This window comes from Oreochromis niloticus, linkage group LG12 (assembly GCF_001858045.2).
Source record: "Oreochromis niloticus isolate F11D_XX linkage group LG12, O_niloticus_UMD_NMBU, whole genome shotgun sequence".
In the NCBI taxonomy this organism is placed as follows: Eukaryota; Metazoa; Chordata; class Actinopteri; order Cichliformes; family Cichlidae; genus Oreochromis; species Oreochromis niloticus.
The window spans coordinates 1,209,809-1,227,620 of NC_031977.2; the positions used below are offsets into that span (position 1 = coordinate 1,209,809).

General features: G+C 39.6%; 1 protein-coding gene across 3 annotated transcripts in view; it reads right to left on the reverse strand.

The window, feature by feature from the left end:
- Positions 1-11,955, reverse strand: part of LOC100694634 (ectonucleoside triphosphate diphosphohydrolase 2) — a 23,259-nt gene extending 11,304 nt beyond the window's left edge. The window contains exons 1-4 of one of the 3 annotated variants that reach the window (XM_019365991.2): positions 11,845-11,955; positions 6,369-6,486; positions 4,552-4,702; positions 4,281-4,440 (exon numbers count right to left, since the gene is read on the reverse strand). In XM_019365991.2, coding sequence (XP_019221536.1) covers positions 4,281-4,440; positions 4,552-4,702; positions 6,369-6,447 — 390 coding nt within the window. In that variant the 5' untranslated portion in view covers positions 6,448-6,486; positions 11,845-11,955. Of the gene's footprint in view, positions 1-4,280; positions 4,441-4,551; positions 4,703-6,368; positions 6,487-10,432; positions 10,689-11,844 lie in introns of those variants that run through there. The other 2 variants (XM_005472885.4, XM_003455048.5) reach the window with 2 other exon arrangements.
- Between the last annotated feature and the right edge of the window lie 5,857 nt (positions 11,956-17,812).

Here is a 17,812-nt window from a genome sequence, read left to right on the forward strand (position 1 = left end):
GGATCGAACCACCGACCTTTTGATTAGTGGCTGACCTGCTCTGCCACCTGAGCTACAGCCACCCTAACAATACAGTAAAGAAAATTACAAACAAACAAACAGTCTGGAGTTTACATTTCTTATTCCACCTTCTATCACATGCAAATCTCTTTTTATGTCGTGTTTATGTCGTGTTTTTAAATGTTTTCCACTTCCTCCATTGTCTATCATACTTACACCCCATCAGTCTAATATTGAATGTAATTTCTGAGATACCTTCTACAATCCTAATCCAATCTTGTTGAGTGGGAGGGTCTGGGTGTAACCAGTTCTTTGTGATTGCTTTCTTTGTTGCAGCTAGGATTATTTTTACTAGACACATGTCCTCCTTTTATACCAGTTCCTTTATGTTTCCAAGGTACATCACTTGACAGGTGTTTGGGAGTGCATAACCCAGAATATTATCCATGGTCATTTTAAGGTCTTCCCAATACTTTTTTATTTTTATGCACTTCCAAAATATATGTGAGTAATCGGCTTCTGTTTCTCCACACAGTCTCCAACATTTCGGTGGACTTGAGATCTGTTTACTTTTAATTTTGGGTGTAATGAAAAAACACATCCAATTTTTCCAGCAAAATTCCCTCCACAACGTCGAATTCGTTGTACTGTGTTGTATTTCACAGATACTAACCCATTCCTTCTCTGTTATAGTTATGGTCAGTTTCTTTGTATTTCTTAAGTACATCACTTTCAGATACTATTCATCTGCTATATAAATAGGTTTTTAGGCATACCACTACTTTAGTCTTTAGTATCCTCAGATATTGTTAACAACACACTCCTAACACATCTTGACCTTACAACTTTACAACGCATTGAGGCAAATGTTTTGATTTGGTGCTATAGAAATAAATGGAACGGAATTAAATTGCATTATTTTATTGGTTTATGCCAGGTTCTTTGGGAATTACTTTGCTGGTGCAGTAATAACATTTTGTGCATGTCAAACTGTGTTATTATGGTATTTGCCATACCAGTTTTAAACAAATAATAGGAACAAAGTTTGTTTTTTGTGAAAAGCTGCTAGTAACAAAATGCTTAAAGAAGTGCTTAAAACTGTCTATGTAGGCACAACACTGGTGAGTTATATATATTTAATGCTTGAATGGTTCATAGGTCAGTGTTAAGTGGCTTAAAAACTTTAAAGGCCTTCAAAAGAAAGGGCAGTTGTCCGTGGTTTAAGACTTTTGCACAGTACGGTATATGGTTTTGAATTATGAATTATATTTTGGTTTCAGTGTGCTTATTAGTTTTCTGACCCCTGTATTATTTCACGTCTGTAGTGTTGTCATAAATGACTTTAGGTTTATTAGTTTCCTTTAGCATTTCCATCCAGTCCTTAGTCTCACCTCTGTGTTTGGTCTTTAGTGTTTTCCATGTTAAGTCAGTTTTGTCTTTGTGGTGGTTTACCATTTTATCTCTGTCAAGTTCGCATGTTGAGTCCTTGTTTCAGTGTTGGTGATTTCTTGTTTTATTGGTGTCAATGGAAAATTGTACTTAGTAGTCAGTATAAGCTTTTAATGATATAAGTTTGCATATGATAGAATACTGTATGTTGACCTTTTGATGACTTAGACTGTTGTCCACTACACGACTGTTTTATAAATTCTTTCTCACAGCGATAATAGCTGAACAAGCAGGAAGAGGAGAGCTGGACACTTTTATCTGCGCTCTCTAACAAGAAGAGGGGCTGCTTCCTTCTGAATCTCACAACACACACACATACACCTGAACCACTCTTATCTTCACTCCCTACGCACTAACATTCCTCTGCCTATGAATAGACGTATTCACTGTTGTATTGCTTTGTATATAAATAAAGACCAGAGCGGTAACAGGGCGCTGATCACAGGGCCCCCACTCTGGTGTGAGCGTTCTGTGACCGCCCTTGTATACAAGTGAAAAACACAGCGTCTGTGTGTGTTTCTACCCTTAGACTCTTAGCTGAAGAAGTGTCTTTAGAATAAATCTCTTGACAATTGGCAATCTTTGTCTTGCATGCAAAGTGTCCAGTTTACCTTCCCCAGTGTCATTTCCTCGATGAGTTTCAGCTGTGTTCTCTGGTGTTTCTATCCTGCCCAATTACCCTTGTCTGTATATATTGTCTGTTTGCTGCAGTTCTCTGTCAGTGTGTCTCTTCTTTGATCTCCCTGTGTAAGCCTGCTACAGTATTTCCTATTTGGAATGTTTCTTCTCTGTTTAGTACGTTTCAGTTTCTATTTATTTTTGTGATTTGTCTTTTTTTTTGTCATTTTGATGAAAGCCTTTTGTTAAATGCACCCTGCCTCCACTTCGGTCCTCACATTCTCACCCCACACCTGACATTGGTTTTACACTGAACAAAAATATAAACGCAACACTTTTGTTTTTGCTCCCATTTTTCATGAGCTGAACTTAAAGATCTGAAATATTTTCTACATACACAAAGGACCCATTACTATCTAATATTGTTCACAAATCTGTCTAAATCTGTGTTAGTGAGAACCTTTCGTTTGCCGAGATAATCCATCCCACCTCACAGGTGTGGCATGTCAAGATGCTGATTAGACAGCATGAATATTGCACAGGTGTGCCTTACACTGCCCACAATAAAAGGCCACTCTGAAATATGCAATTTGATCAAACAGCACAATGCTACAGATGTCGCAAAACCAGTCAGTATCTGGTGCGGCCACCATTTGCCTCGCACGGTGCAACACATCTAATGGAGATATGTTGCACCTTGTGAGGCAAATGGTGTACAATGGGCATAGAGTTGATCAGGTTGTTGATTGTGGGCTGTGGAATGTTGGTCCACTCCTCTTCAATACTTGTACAAAGTTGCTGAATTTTGGCAGGAACTGGAACATGCTGTCATATACGCCGAGCCCAGCGTCCCAAACATGCTCAATGGGTGACATGTCTGGTGAGTATGCTGGCCATGCAAGAACTGGGATGTTTTCAGCTTTCAAGGTATTGTGTACAGATCCTTGCAATATGGGGACGTGCATTTTCATGCTGTAACATGAGGTTATGGTCATGGATAAATAGCAAGACTCACACGCTATCTCTGTGCATTCAAAATGCCAACAATAAAATGCACTCGTGTTCATTGTCCATAACCCCACCGCCACCGTGGGCCACTCAATCCACAATGTTGACGTCAACTGTTCATCCACATGATGCAACACAAGCTGTCTGCCATCTGCCCTGAACATTAAAAACATCTGTCAACAGAACACCTCTCCAACGTGCCAGACACCATCGAATGTAAGCATTTGCCCACTCCAAGTTGGTTACAGTGACAAACTGCAGTCAGGTCCAGACCCCGATGAGGACCAGGAGCATGCAGATGAGCTTCCCTGAGATGGTTTCTGACAGTTTTGGCAGAAATTCTTTGGTTATGCAAACTGATTGTTGCTGCAGCTGTCTGGGTGGCTGGTCTCCACCTGGTGGACCATCCTGCAGGTGAACATGCAGGACGTGGAGGTCCTAGGCTGGTGTGGTTACATGTGGTCTGCGGTTGTGAGGCCGGTTGGATGTACTGCCAAATTCTCTGAAACACCTTTGAAGATGGCTTATGGCAGAGAAATGAACATTCATTTCACAGGCAACAGTTCTGGTAGACATTCCTGCAGTCAGCATGCCAATTGCACGCACCCTCAAAAGCTGCGACATCTGTAGCATTGTGCTGTGTGATCAAACTACGTATTTCAGAGTGGCCTTTTATTGTGGGCAGTCTAAGTGCAATATTCATGCTGTCTAATCAGCACCTTGACATGCCACACCTGTGAGGTGGGATGGATTATCTCGGCAAATGAAAGGTTCTCACTAACACAGATTTAGACAGATTTGTGAACAATATTTGATAGTAATGGGTCATTTGTATATGCAGAAAATGTTTCAGATCTTTAAGTTCAGCTCATGGAAAATGGGAGCAAAAACAAAAGTGTTGCGTTTATATTTTTGTTCAATGTATATATAAATATGGGCTATGTCCAAAACAAATAATAACAATAACAATAAAAAAAAATCTATGTGATTATAAATTAATCTTTTAATCAGAAGCTACTATTTAAGTTTATGTTTAGAGACATTGACCCATTCAGTTCTAGTCATATCCTAAAATTGTTGCACAGAGTATAAAAAACCAAAAACTTTCATACGTTTCATGAGTTTGTGAGGCAGTGCACTCTGCTATTCAGCTGCCTTGCATGTTAACAGAAAAAGCAGAAATTCATCAAAGAGACAGCACTTACCTTGACAAAGTTTTCCAGTAAGTAGTTAACAGTGACCCAGCCAAATACCCCCTCTGCCTGCCCGCTCAGAATGATTGACTCTTTGAATTTGAAAGGGTAGGACTGCAGTTTGTTTTCCACTTCCTTCATTACACGCTGGGACTTTGTGGCATTGGTGATGCTATCAAAACATTGGTTAAATGAAACAATTGTAAGACTTTCGGAATTCATTTCAATACAGATATTAATCACTGGTGAAGTTTGTGATGAATTATTAACCACTACAACTAACCTCAGGAGCCTCATGCCTGCAGTCGCTCCCAAACAGAGTGGAGTTTGATGGTGTCTGAATTTGGGGATATATGTCAAAGCTTGTTCCAAGCACTTCTCGAGACTCTTTGCTGCACCACTAGGGTTGTCTGCATAGCTGGATATCCCACCACCTGGACAAGAAGAAAAAGTAACTCTAATTATTTAAGAACCTGATCTAAGGCTGCACTTTCTTGTCTTGAAGTCATCCACCGGTGTTTCTAAGGAAACACTGATAACAAGGTCAATAAAAGGGAAACAGCTGGTACTTACTAAGTTAGCAAAGAATGTCTGGTGAGGAAGTGGACCACTTAAGTCTTACACAACACATACAATTTGAATATTCTTAACGGCACTGGATATTTTTCTATAGGGTGAAATTGTGGAAGTGAAAGTGAGAGTGTCCTCACCAGTGGAACCTTCTGGGGTTAAATGGTCAGTTCAAGAGGCTTGCAAACATTTTCCACTTAACACCAGCAACATTTCTAAAAATAGTTTTGGTATCACTTAGCAATAATTTGAGAAATATTTGTGATCTGTAATTGAACATTGGTAAATGTACTGCTTCTTTCTACTCTGAGCACCTAAAGCACGGTTCTCTATCATATCTCCACTCCGTTACATATTCCATATGTAAGGTTATGACCCCCCCTATGTTGTGGTGACACTCTGGCTAACCCGGCCACGCCCCGCAGCTTAAGTATAAAACAGGTGTGCAGATGTGAAACTGGTGATTGAGTTTTGAGTACCCTCCCTTTGAGCCTCTGGAGAACGCTGAGTTAAAGTGGCTATCACTTAAAAACCTCCCTCCTTCTGGCCATAAAATCTGCCAGAAGAGTTAGTCAACTCCAGGCACTATCGGTCCACAGTGAGTGTTCAATTCAATTCAATTCAATTCAATTTTATTTATGTAGCGCCAAATCACAACAAAAGTCGCCTCAAGGCGCTTTATATTGTACAGTAGATAGCACAATAATAAATACAGAGAAAAACCCAACAATCATATGACCCCCTATGAGCAAGCACTTTGGCGACAGTGGGAAGGAAAAACTCCCTTTTAACAGGAAGAAACCTCCGGCAGTTGCAGGTGATTGCCGGATGGGAAGGGGGCAGAAGCTCCCCTTCCCTCAGGTGTGCGGGCCCACTTGACCCATGAGGTGGCCACCTCTTGGGTCATGTGTGGCGGCAACGTGATCCTCAGCTACCACCTTTATGCAGTTTTATCACTTGAACGTGGCAGCCAGCCCATCTTTTGGGTGCTGGGTGCCCATCAGCAGTAGCCGTTGTTCCTTGGTCAGCCTAGCAACTTGAGGGCTGACCATGAGTGGCTACTCAGTTGCGGTCCTTGCGTCTTGCAGGACTCGCTCAGGTAAGTCTTGCATCTGGCAGACTGAAGCCTCCGCCCCCTGGCTCGGCCTTTGCGTCTGGCGTGGCCTTGACCAGGGTGTCATGTATATATGTACATTTGAAAATTGTTCTTTTGGTACACTTTCACTCTGGGTTTTCGGCTGCGCTGTCTCCTTGCGGAGTGTCTTTAAGAGTTACCCCATACATATGGAATATGTAACGGAGTGGAGAGATAGTTTCTCACTCAGAGAACCAAGGTTACACTGTAACCGTACGTATGAGAGAGGCCTGATAGCTGAAGGCCTTGCCTCTCATTATACTTTTAGAAACTAAAAGTTAGATTTCATTCTGAGTATAAGCTGTTGCCGACATCTACGACTCAAACCATGAGTTAAAGTAATGATTGAGTTCTCATTTGATTAACTTTGTCTTGAATAATGCAAATGGACTCACCTTCTACATGACACTCATTGTGCTGGGTAACGATGCCGGTATTGTTTTGCTTGTCAGCCGGCCATTTGTAGATATACATGGAGGTGTGGGATGAGCCTGCATCCAGAACAATTCCATACTAAAAGAGACAGATATACAGTATAGTAGGTGACCACAGGCAGAGGTAAGCCTCCTAACTTCATCAGGTATTTGTAAGCTATCTCTGTGACCCTCTAATGACTTAACAATCATCCATCTGCTCTTCCAATATACACATGAATCCCAGATATATCACAATTATACATATATCATAAGTATATATATATATATATGATGCTCTAAAGTTTTAGATCATGATGTTTGTCATTAATAGAACATATTACGCAGCAAACTGCATAATGCATACGTCCTAATTCTCTAATGTGTGTTAAGCCAGGTTGAGGTCTGGTGACTGTGATGGTAATAGCATATAATTCACATTATTTATATCCTCATGAAATCACTCAGTAAGCCCTTGTGTCCTGGGAATGGAGGATTTAGCATCTAAAATAGACGAATCCCATTAGGATAAAATATTTGATCAAATAATAAACATGATCACCCAGAATAAATTTGTAAATTTTTAACTACAGACACTCTTCCCTGAAGACAAGTGTCTCCTCTCATATCCCCCAACTTTAGTTTGTTAGTGGTCAATAACCGTGGTGCAGTGATTGGATTACACAATCAAGAATTATTTTTTTTTCAGAATATGTAAATAATCAATTAAGGGAAAAAACAAAAATAGAAGGAAAAATATAAACAGAAAAGGAAAAAAGGAACAAAACAATTACAGTACAAATACAAAACAATGTAACATTTTAATGTTACACTTGATTAGTACAATTAAATATATTTTTAATGATTATTTAAAAAAAACCTTTATTACTATCCCAAAGGTTGATTCTGTTCATCTGCACATAGCATTTTCAATGTGACTTGGATGAGCAACAAAACATTTCTCCCATTGAAAATGCTACACCCAGATGAACAGAATCAACCTTTGCCATTTACTTACCTGGATGATTGAGCAAGCATCAAGACAGTTTATTACTATCTTTGTTTTTTTACAGACATTTTTTTGTTGTTGTTTTTTGTTTTGTTTACATTTTTATTAGCATTATTTGTGGATATATAACAACATAAATATGACTTATTACATGTTATTTAAAATTGTGGTCATTTGTAATTGAAAACAATACATTGTTGTCTCATGAAGAGCAATTCTCCTTGAGCTATCTCATTTTTCAGTTGTGTAGTAGCTTAAGAATTAGTGGCCTAATGCGTGTATGGTCAGTACTGTCAACGTCTGCAAGCATAGCCATTTCACACTTTGGAGAGGCAAAGCATGAATTGTGGTAGCTCATGTGGTAGAGCAGGTGCTTGTGTGAATGGGTGAATGAGGCAAGTTGTGTTAAGTGCTTTGAGTGCTCAGAGTAGAAAAGCGCAGTAAGGACCAGTCCATTTCTCATTTACACAGTGGACTGGTGTGTCTATTACATGCTTTGCGTGATATAGAGTTGATACAGCTGCAAATTGCAACTTTTTTGTACACTAACCTACTCATTTTGATAGTTGCAACCACTCCAATGTGCGAAGGTGGTGTTATTTTCCACTTACTGAACTTTAAGTGAGGTTTTTACAGGATGTGGTTAACCCTCTCAAGGCAGGCGTTGCAGATTTGCAACAGTTAAAACACTAACAACCTGATTACTCCACATACATATTTTATGAGTGTTTTTTTTTTTTGATAATTTTCCCCAAACATCAGATTTTTCCTGTAACTAAAACTTAATTTTAGCCTGAGAGGGTTAAAACATATAACATGACAAGTTTGCAACAGTCGCTGTTTTTGTGCAGATTTACTGCTTCTTTTATAATGATTCATAGGGATGGGTATTGATAAGATTTTCACGATTCCGATTCCATTTTCGATTCTGTTTAATGATTCGATTCTTTATTGATTCTCTTATCGATTCTTTTTAAAAAAGGAGAACACTAAGGTCGATTAGCTTAGAACTTTGTTTTATATCTTCTCTTTTAACAAGATAGAAATTTAGGAGTAACATGGCCTTACAAACCCAACAGTGAGATCTTAAGAGATCCACAGCCTACGGCTCTCCAATGGGGTGTCACGGGGTCCCCAGGAAAAGAAATTGTAAATGTAAAATAATAAAATAAATATTCTTCTGTCGCAATAACAAAGTATAACATAAATTATTCTGTAGCAATTACACAAGAATATCCAGTAATGTCCCCGCCTACAATTAAACACATTCACTTACCGAAAATCGGGGGCATCTGCTGTGGCAAATGGGTGCAAGCCCTTGACCACAAACTTAGTCACTGCTCGGTGACATTCGTCTATCCTGGCCTGAAAGGAGACGCTACCGGTAGACTGCAGCGAGAACTGCCAGCATCTGAGCCAGCCAGACTCTGCCTGTCTGTCTCATCATGGTCACCTAAATGCAGCGCACAGTAATGGCAGGTTTTGTAATAAGGCAGATCGTGCTAACATAATATGCACTGTTAGTTGATTATTTACCTGCCGTATTAACGGGAGAGGACGTGCAAACGTTACCGCTGCTGCTGGGTTGAGATTCACAAGTCCGGAGTGGAATTAAAAACACGACATTCATTTAAGGTCATCGTGTGTTTTGTGAGCAAATGCTTTTGCATATTCGTAGTGTTTCCTCCTTTAAATGAAATATCTACTTTGCAAGTATTGCAAGTTGCCCAGTTGTCATCCGTTCTCGTAAAGTATAACCAAACTTTTGAGCGTTTGAGCCGCTTAGGCGCCATGTTTCCTGCCAGGTAAATGATGCTCCGCAACGTCATTCGGGGCGACTGGAATCGATAAGGGAATCGTTTGCAAAAATGGCAAACAATTCCAAGGAATTGAAACAGTGGGAACCGGTTCTCAACAAGAACCGGGTTTCGATACCCATCCCTAACGATTCATTGTAGGTTTTGTCTCATGTATGTGTACTCTTTTGAAGTGACCAAATCAAAGCAGACTTGTTTCATGAGACTTATTTCTGAATACCTATTTTGTGGTGCCCTTTAAAAGATTTTAAATTGTCTGAGAGATGAACAAAATGAAAAGCCCACGGGCAATTAGCACAGAATAACTATCAAATAAAACAAATCACTTCTTTTATCTCATACTCTTTGTCTTGACTCGTTCATGGTATTCTGTGTCACTTCCTCTTGCAAACCATTGTCAGGAAATGCATCCAGAGCTGGATGTTAAAATACGAGCATTTAGCTCAGATGTAGACAACCACTGAGCAGCTTTAAACGAGGCAGCTCATTTTTCACTGTGCAAAGACTCTCTCCCTGTCAGTATACCAACACACATCCCACAAACATCTGTCAGTTTCAATACCTTTTGGCCTAGTTTGGCCTATCATGCAAAATTGTTGCTCTAAGAACTACAGTTGACAACACATACAAGCTAAAGTAAATTTTTGAAAGGTATCAAAAGCAGAGACAGGCTTTTAGGATCCTATTTTTTTCTACACATAGTGTAAACTTTGTGGTATAACTTACATAAAGTATTAAAAGAAAGATCTTCTGTATTTCCTTACTTGGACTGGTATATGATGATAGCATAAAACGTAGTATGGGATGAACTGTGCATGTTTAGATTTCTTGTACTTTCAGTCACACCTTTGCGCAGAGCCTTCTAAAATGAAAATCTGACAATTTTCAAACTAATCTGGCTTAGCTGTGTACCCAAATTTAAATTTTGATGAACTTCTAATGTGCATTTCTAATGCACACATTACCAAAATCCTGATCTAGATCTGGAACGGTGTTCTGCGCCTGTATGAAATTGTATCTCAAATGTGTATGTCTGGTGAGATACTGTATCTTATTATTATATTATTTTAACTTAAAGGCCTTTAATCTCAACCAAATCTTTTATTTCGAACAAAAGATACTAACTTCCGTAATACATAAGAACTCGAATAGCTTGTAATAATCATGATAATGATTTCATATGGATTCAGTATAAATATAGCGTCTATAATAATATTTACCATGTTATCTGGAGGCAGCGCCATCTCTTTAGCTGGAAGGACCAGCAACAGAATCCCCACAACTGCCACGACGATTAGCACAACCGCCGGTACCGTTTGGGAGCACCGGAGACCCATGCTGAACTCTGCTGCTTATGTTTGCCGCAAACAGTTCCGCTTAAAGGCGCATTAAATAACTGCAACTTTCATGTGAGCTCCTGACGTTTTACGCGCATGTTACGGAGTCCCGCTTCCTCTAACTTATGCCCACACGGCGGCTCAGACGTGGTTGAAACACTGTGTATAGAATACGAGCTTCATTCATGGGAAGCACAAGACAAATGCTTCATAGGGGAGTTTACAGCCTTTTCCCCGGGCGCTCGAGCACCCCCAAATTTCACATATAGCGCATTTTAGTATCATTTTCCGAATTTGTCTTCAAATGTAATATTTCTATAACTTTTCTATTGACGGGATAGAATGAAAACAGCTGTTATGTCCAGTGTTGTTGATGTCATCAGGTTAAAGTCTCTCACACACAGGCTGGTTTCTTATCAATAATAAGACTTTATTGCTGCAGCAGAGAACAGATGCAGAGATGACACGAATCAGTGATGCAGTTTTAAACACACTTTAACTGAACTACAGCACATGTTCAAATTATTCTGATAATGCGGGAACGTTGCTGTGACTTATAGTGTGTGCTTATTTTATTTGTTCTCTAAATATCGTCAAAAACATTAGACAATGTAGCTTAAATCACTAGAGATTATTAGCTAACTTTAACCTACTGATCCACTAGTCTGCTCGGATATCGAGAGTTTCCAGCCATGGAACTGATGTACTTTATTATTTTAGTTTGTTAAGTATATTCAGTGTTTGTTTACAGTACAGCTCCAGATCCAGGTGGCAGCAGGTCAAATGATGTCACCTGCAGCAGCAGCCTGTTTTCAGTTTACATCAAGGGCGTAGATTTGGCATGGACGGAAGGGACATGTCCCCACCAATATCCAGCGATTATTGAATTGTCCCCACCAATAATTTGATCTCTTCGAGTAAAGAAAAACAAACCCGATAGAAAGAAAGAAAAACGATCTGTCAACGTCTCATTCACCCATCAGTGCAGAAAGATTTAAATTACGTTGAAGTCCTAACTTATGTGACAAATATGGGCAATGTGATTGGCTGTGCCTTTCAGGGAGCTCTGTTTAGTTTTAGCAGCGGCAAGCCTGCGCTGTGAGGACCTGCAAGGAGGAGAGGAGGATGGCAGCTAAAAACTGGTGGCATTACATTTGCTATTGTTATGACAAATGACCTTGTCTGTGGATTAGGCAGAAAACAGTATGGTGCTGTTTAAAAAAAATCCAGACTGGATCTGTAACGCTGTAAAAATGTCTTTGAATTTCAGATGTTCCTGTCAGAAACATACGTACCTACGAGAACTGAAAAGATCCAAATCACAGCCAATTTTTCCATGTTTCCAGAGGAGAAATGTGATGTTCGCTGGGACTTAGCTGTGAGGGGTCTGATGTTCACAGCTGGACTCAAACAGTTTTCTGCAGTCAGGAGGAGGAGGAAGCTCACGTCATATTAATTTCACTCCTAAGGCTCCTCATCAGAGTTGTGTGTTATGACTCTAGTTTGTATCCTAACAAAGGTGTGTGGCTCCCTCTGGTGGATGTTGTGGAGTATTTTGTTGTCTTTGCTCCAAAGGTCTTGATGCATTCTCAATCATCCAGGAAAGTAAATCTCCAAAAGTTGAATCTGTTCATCTGGACGTAGCGTTTTGTGGGAGAAACGTTTCATCACTCATCCAAGTGACTTCTTCAGTCTCAGCTGACTGCAGGTTTCCCCAGTCTTATAAACAGTACATTTGCATAATGACTGAAACCAGCCCACTGAAGGAACAATGGGCTGGGAGGTCAGTTCCTTAATCATAATTATGCAAATTCTCATGACCATTAATCAACAATCACTGACCAAAACCCACTGATCAAAGACCACTGATCAATGGCCATGAGTCCCATTCACAGAGAGTTGGGGAATGGCTGCAATCACAGCATTGTAAGATGGCGAAAGAAGTACCCTTAGGCCCCCTCCTCGATTCAGAGATGGTCTTTCCCTTTTCACGTAAATGGCTTCCTTGACTCCAAAGGTTTTTATACAGAGTTCTGGTGTTCCCTGTCACTGTGGGCTTGACAGCACAGCAGTACACAGCAGAGTCTGTCACTGCAGCAGAGGAGATCTCCAGATCTACCCTTTTCTTAGTTTGGTCAATGTGACCTGAGAAACTCGACACAGTTTGATGAACTGATCCTCCCTCCATGATGTAGAGCAGGAACTCTGGTCTGGATCTCTGGTATTGTCGGTACCACTGGATGTTGTTGATAAGACCATCATATATACAGGTCAGGTTGATGGTTCCTCCTTCTGCAACAGCTTCATGAAATAGAAAAGCAATAGCCAAATGGGGAAAGAATGAAATAAACAGAGGAATTGACACAAAAGCATGAGAAAAGTTAAACTGAGGGAAAAACTAAGCTCAAACAGTCTTGATGCATCCTCAATTATGCAGGTAAGGAAATCCCAAAAGGTTCATTCTGTGGAAAAGCAGTGCAAAAACGTTTCATCAAAGACCCAAGATCATGACGGGCTTAAATGTCAGGTAAAGTAATGTAAAAGTATAAGTGATTTGATCAGGCCCACTGGAAGATAAATAGGGAGACCTTAACTCTTGACATCCACTAGAGGGAGGCACAGTCTAATACCTGAAAGGCAGCTTTGATGAGTTACAGACTTCTTAGTGTTACTTGACTTATATGCAGGAATTTCTTTAGATACAGATTGCAGAATATTTCAACTCTTCCGTTAGTTAATTAGTTTCAAGGGCTCATGGTAATAGGAGAAAAACAATACATGTATACTTAAGTATGACTTGTAGTTGCATGACATGCAATAGTGCATTTATTGAAAGTTGGTGACCTTTTCATGAGTCACCTGACAACATTTAGTTTCACTGACAGTAACAACAACAATAAACATTTAAAATACCAGCACACAACATACAATACAATTGATAATATGTCAACATTCCCGGGAAAATAGCTCCAACAACACCTTGGCATCTTTTATAATTGTAAAATGTTTTTCAGAATGAATTTAAGATATCTTTAAGGAGCCTTTCCTCAGCAGGTCAAGAAGTAGATTTAAACAAATTAAGGCTGGACTGTCACATCTACCAAATGTGTATGTGTCTGTACCGAACTGTAGATGACACGGCAGTTTGTTCGGGGGGTCTCTGTGGTTGGTAGGGGTGTGTGTGGTAGTGGTGGGTATGATTACATGAACAGAACTTCAAGGGGTGACACAAATGGCCATGAGGTGAAGAGGTCAGCAACATAATTCTGAAATGCACAGATAAATCAGAAGTGTCCAGGCACGGTGTCCAACCAGCCACCTGATGTTTCCTTTCCAAACACCCACTCCTCCCCCAACAGAGCTGCTACACTGTAAAAAATGTACTGCTTCAAGGCTGCACATGTTACTGCCACATGCAAGAGCAGTGGAAGAAGAAATTCTTCTAGTATTCAGGAATACACCCCCCCCCCCCCCCCCCCCCCCCCCCCGCCCACACACACACACACACATAAAAACAACAACAACAAAAAACAAGCCTTAATTGTGCTGCAAGCATCTTCGTCTGCTATCTTTTGTTGTTATTGGTGGTTTAGTTGTATATTTCCTGACCTGTGCTAATCATATGGTTTTTTTTCAGTAGTGCTCACCTGCAGCTCTTACTTGTAACTACAGTTGCAGCTGTTGCGCTACTGCTGCAGGACAATAGAGGTGGTCATTGCAAATATCCATCAAACTTCTCAAGAATGAAATCGCCAGTTCTTACGAGGGACATTTTAGCTGTCTCAGAGAAAATTTGTTTGCTAAATACTCTAATTACAGCTTTGGTGTCATTTAAACAGTGTTAAACCATTTACTGACATAAATGAAAAGACTATTTTTGTTCACTATAGTAACTAAAAGTATATTTAAGCATACATATACAAATATGTACCCTATGTCAACCAGGGTGGGTCAACCAGATCAAATCTTTGCACAGACGTCACGACACATACAGCAATTATTAACATCTATATGTAATTTAAAAACATTTATTACAAATAGCAATTCTTCTGTTTTTCTTATTTATCACCCCACTAGAACTGTGATGTTACATTATGTTCAGTTTGCATCATCTGTGTGTAAATTAACAGTCATCAAAGTTTGTATACATTCTGTTGCTTTGGTCCTGAGGCAAATAGGACATATGAAAAACTCTGACAGTTTGGAAGCAAAGTTTCACATGAGCAGTTTGGTTCATCCACACTGTGAACACTAACTTAAATAAATTACTAAATAAACAGAAGTGAAGCTAGACAAACAGGTGATGACCTTTGACTTCTTTGTTTCTCCAATACAGAGACTAGTCTTATTGTCTACAGTGCCAATAAGAAGTACTTTTCCCCTTCCCGATTCAAGGTTTTTTCCATATTTGTCATACATACTTATACCTACATCCTCCTATGTGGAAAAGTAATTGCCTCCTTTGTGGGTTTTCTTTTTTTTTTTTGGTCCGCAGCGGTTTTCACCTTGGAACTCTCCCATGGATGCTACTTTTGCCCACTCTTTTTCTTACTGTTGAACACTGACTTTAACTGAGGTAAGTAAGGCCTGCAGTTCTTTAAATTTTGTTCTTTTGCGGCCTCCTGGATGAGTCATTGACGCACGTTTGAAGTAAGTTTTCTCCATTTGTGGATAATGTCTTTCATAATGGTTCGCTGGAGTCCCAAAAGTCTTAGAAACAGCATCATAACCCTTTCCGGACCAGATGTTACTGACTTTGTTTCTCATCTATTCATAAATTTCTTCAGATCGTAGCATGAAGTGTTGCTTCTTCATCATTTAGCCTACTTCACTTTGTCAGACAAGTTTTCTTTAAATGCTTTCTTGATTCATCAGGTCTGGTAAAATCTGCATTTTGTATTTACCCCTGTTATTGTGAAATATGTTTTCACAGCACTGTAACTATGACAACACTGACAGTATCTATTAATAAAGAGTTGCTTTTAATAAGCTTTAATCAACTTCCTTTCATTATCTTTATTAGCAGCTTTCCCAAATCCCTCCTGTAAGCTAACAAAACACTTCAGAATATATTTAACTAGTGTTTAATTAGTGTGAATTGATCATTTAATGCAAGCCACTGACAGTTCCTGACAACTGATCATTTACCGTCCAAGCTTAAATATAATACATTTCAGAAGCTTTGCTTGATGGAAGTGACTCTACAGATGAAAATGGACTGCATCTATAGTATTACTATGTTAGATAGGTGAACATGTTTTCTGTGCATCTTGTCAAAAGTAATTCAGCTGAGCTCCAAAGACTACATAGCTTCAGACTCAACATCTTTTGCAGTGTATCAAAGGTCCTGAGAACTACCGTAGGCTGTCCTGCATACTGGAGAGCCAGGGCACACAAAGGGCATTCACACCTTGTTAAGTTTTACAACTTGTGCATTTGTTGGTCCCAGGATCTATTGCCCCTATGACTTGGTGTCTGCTTGAAGTGACCTTCTATGTCAACCTAGGTGATGGAGAAATTTAGGGTCTTCTCTAATCAGTGTGAACACACCTTTGGGTTTATATGGCTTGTTGGAAAACACTCTACAAACTAGGATTAGTGAGACTGTCCTTCGAGACAAGCCAGTCTATCATGAGTTCAAAATGTTGTGCACCACACAAAACATTCTTGTACATGCATAACCTTGATTGACAAAATGTCAGAAGTAAAAATGAAAATAAAAATAGGATACAATTGTCTGCATTTAACTGATAAAAATTTAAAAAAAAAATCAGCTCATATCAAATTTTTATAATAATATGACAAATGGTTGTGATTTTCAAGACCTCGAGGCACACAGTATGGACTCTACTATGGAAAAAAAACATTTCACCAAGATAAAGCCAAGTTACCTTCAGCACATATTCCACCAGTATTGCTGCTTATCACCTTTTGAAAACAGTGAAGATCTGTGTTGTTCACAGATGAGATGAGAAGACACAGATGTGTTATACCCTTTTCGATATAAATGCAAACATAGTGTTTAAATGATCCAATGCAAACCCTTGCTTTCTGTTTCTTTAAATCCATTACTTTCTTACATTTGTTTGTTTTTACAGTGTCCCAACATTTTGTGAAAAAGCAATGAATACAGTCTTAACAGTGGACATTAAATGACCAAACCCAACAGAAATCTTGGTCTACCCGTTAAAGTGTGTGCTGTGATAGAAGCAAAATAATGCTCTCTAAGATATTCCTACTGGGATCTGTTTGGAACTACAATAACTGTTGCTAAAATTACAAAAAAAATACTCTAATCCCAGTTCAGCTAACTGGTTATTATTATTAAACATTGGGCACAAATTGTATGAACCCTGAATTTGTGTTTGCGTGTGTAGGAATTCTTTGTCACATTTAGACATTAGTGGTTTTTACAGGCATGTTCCTCATGTGTTTTCTTCTTGTGCAGCGTTCCTAGGACTTTGTTGTAGTTATAGCTTGCATGGATTGCTTCACTCTTGCTTTGAGAAATTTTTTCGCTTTTTACCTGTGCATGACAGACTGCTGTAAACTGCATGAAGGAATGCCTATTGAGGTGATTAAAGAGCAGAAAGCAGGTGATATTTAAGAGTGGGGGTTTGGGAGGGGATGTGGTATGTGAGGACGGACTTCTTGAAACAGAGGGAAAAGAGGGGTGGAGGGGTGAAATCTCAGCCATGTTAGGAGGTGAAAGTATGAGGCTCAAACCACTGTAATTCTATAGCTTAGCTCCATCCTTTCACATGCATGGCCTACTGTTATTTGTGTTAGTCAGTCATCACTCACAAATACTACAGTCAGGAATAGTATCCTGGACAATCTGGCCTCTGTGAAAAAGCGAGTGCATTGAGAAGAGCTCCAGTGAAGGATTCAGAGGCGAGTCTGTTGAGGATCAGGTTCCCTACCTTGTTCACCTGAAGATAAAAAAAGTCAAAGATGAAAAAAACATACTATAATACTGATTTTTTCATGTTCTTAGACTTTTGAGGGTAGGTAGGGATAAGAGGTAGACTGGAGGCACCTGAAACAGTGTTGTACCCACCTTTTCAATATGAATGACTTCTCTTGTCAGGACTGAATGTAGGATTAAATCTTTTGAGCATACCCACTTTGCAGAAGCTGGATGTGAAATAAAGGCAGCTATTGTGTGACACTGGCTCTCCCCCAGGGCTCTCACAGCTCCCCATCCTTCCCAGCCTCACCTCACATACTGAACCGGCAATTAGACGGTCAAATCAAAACCCT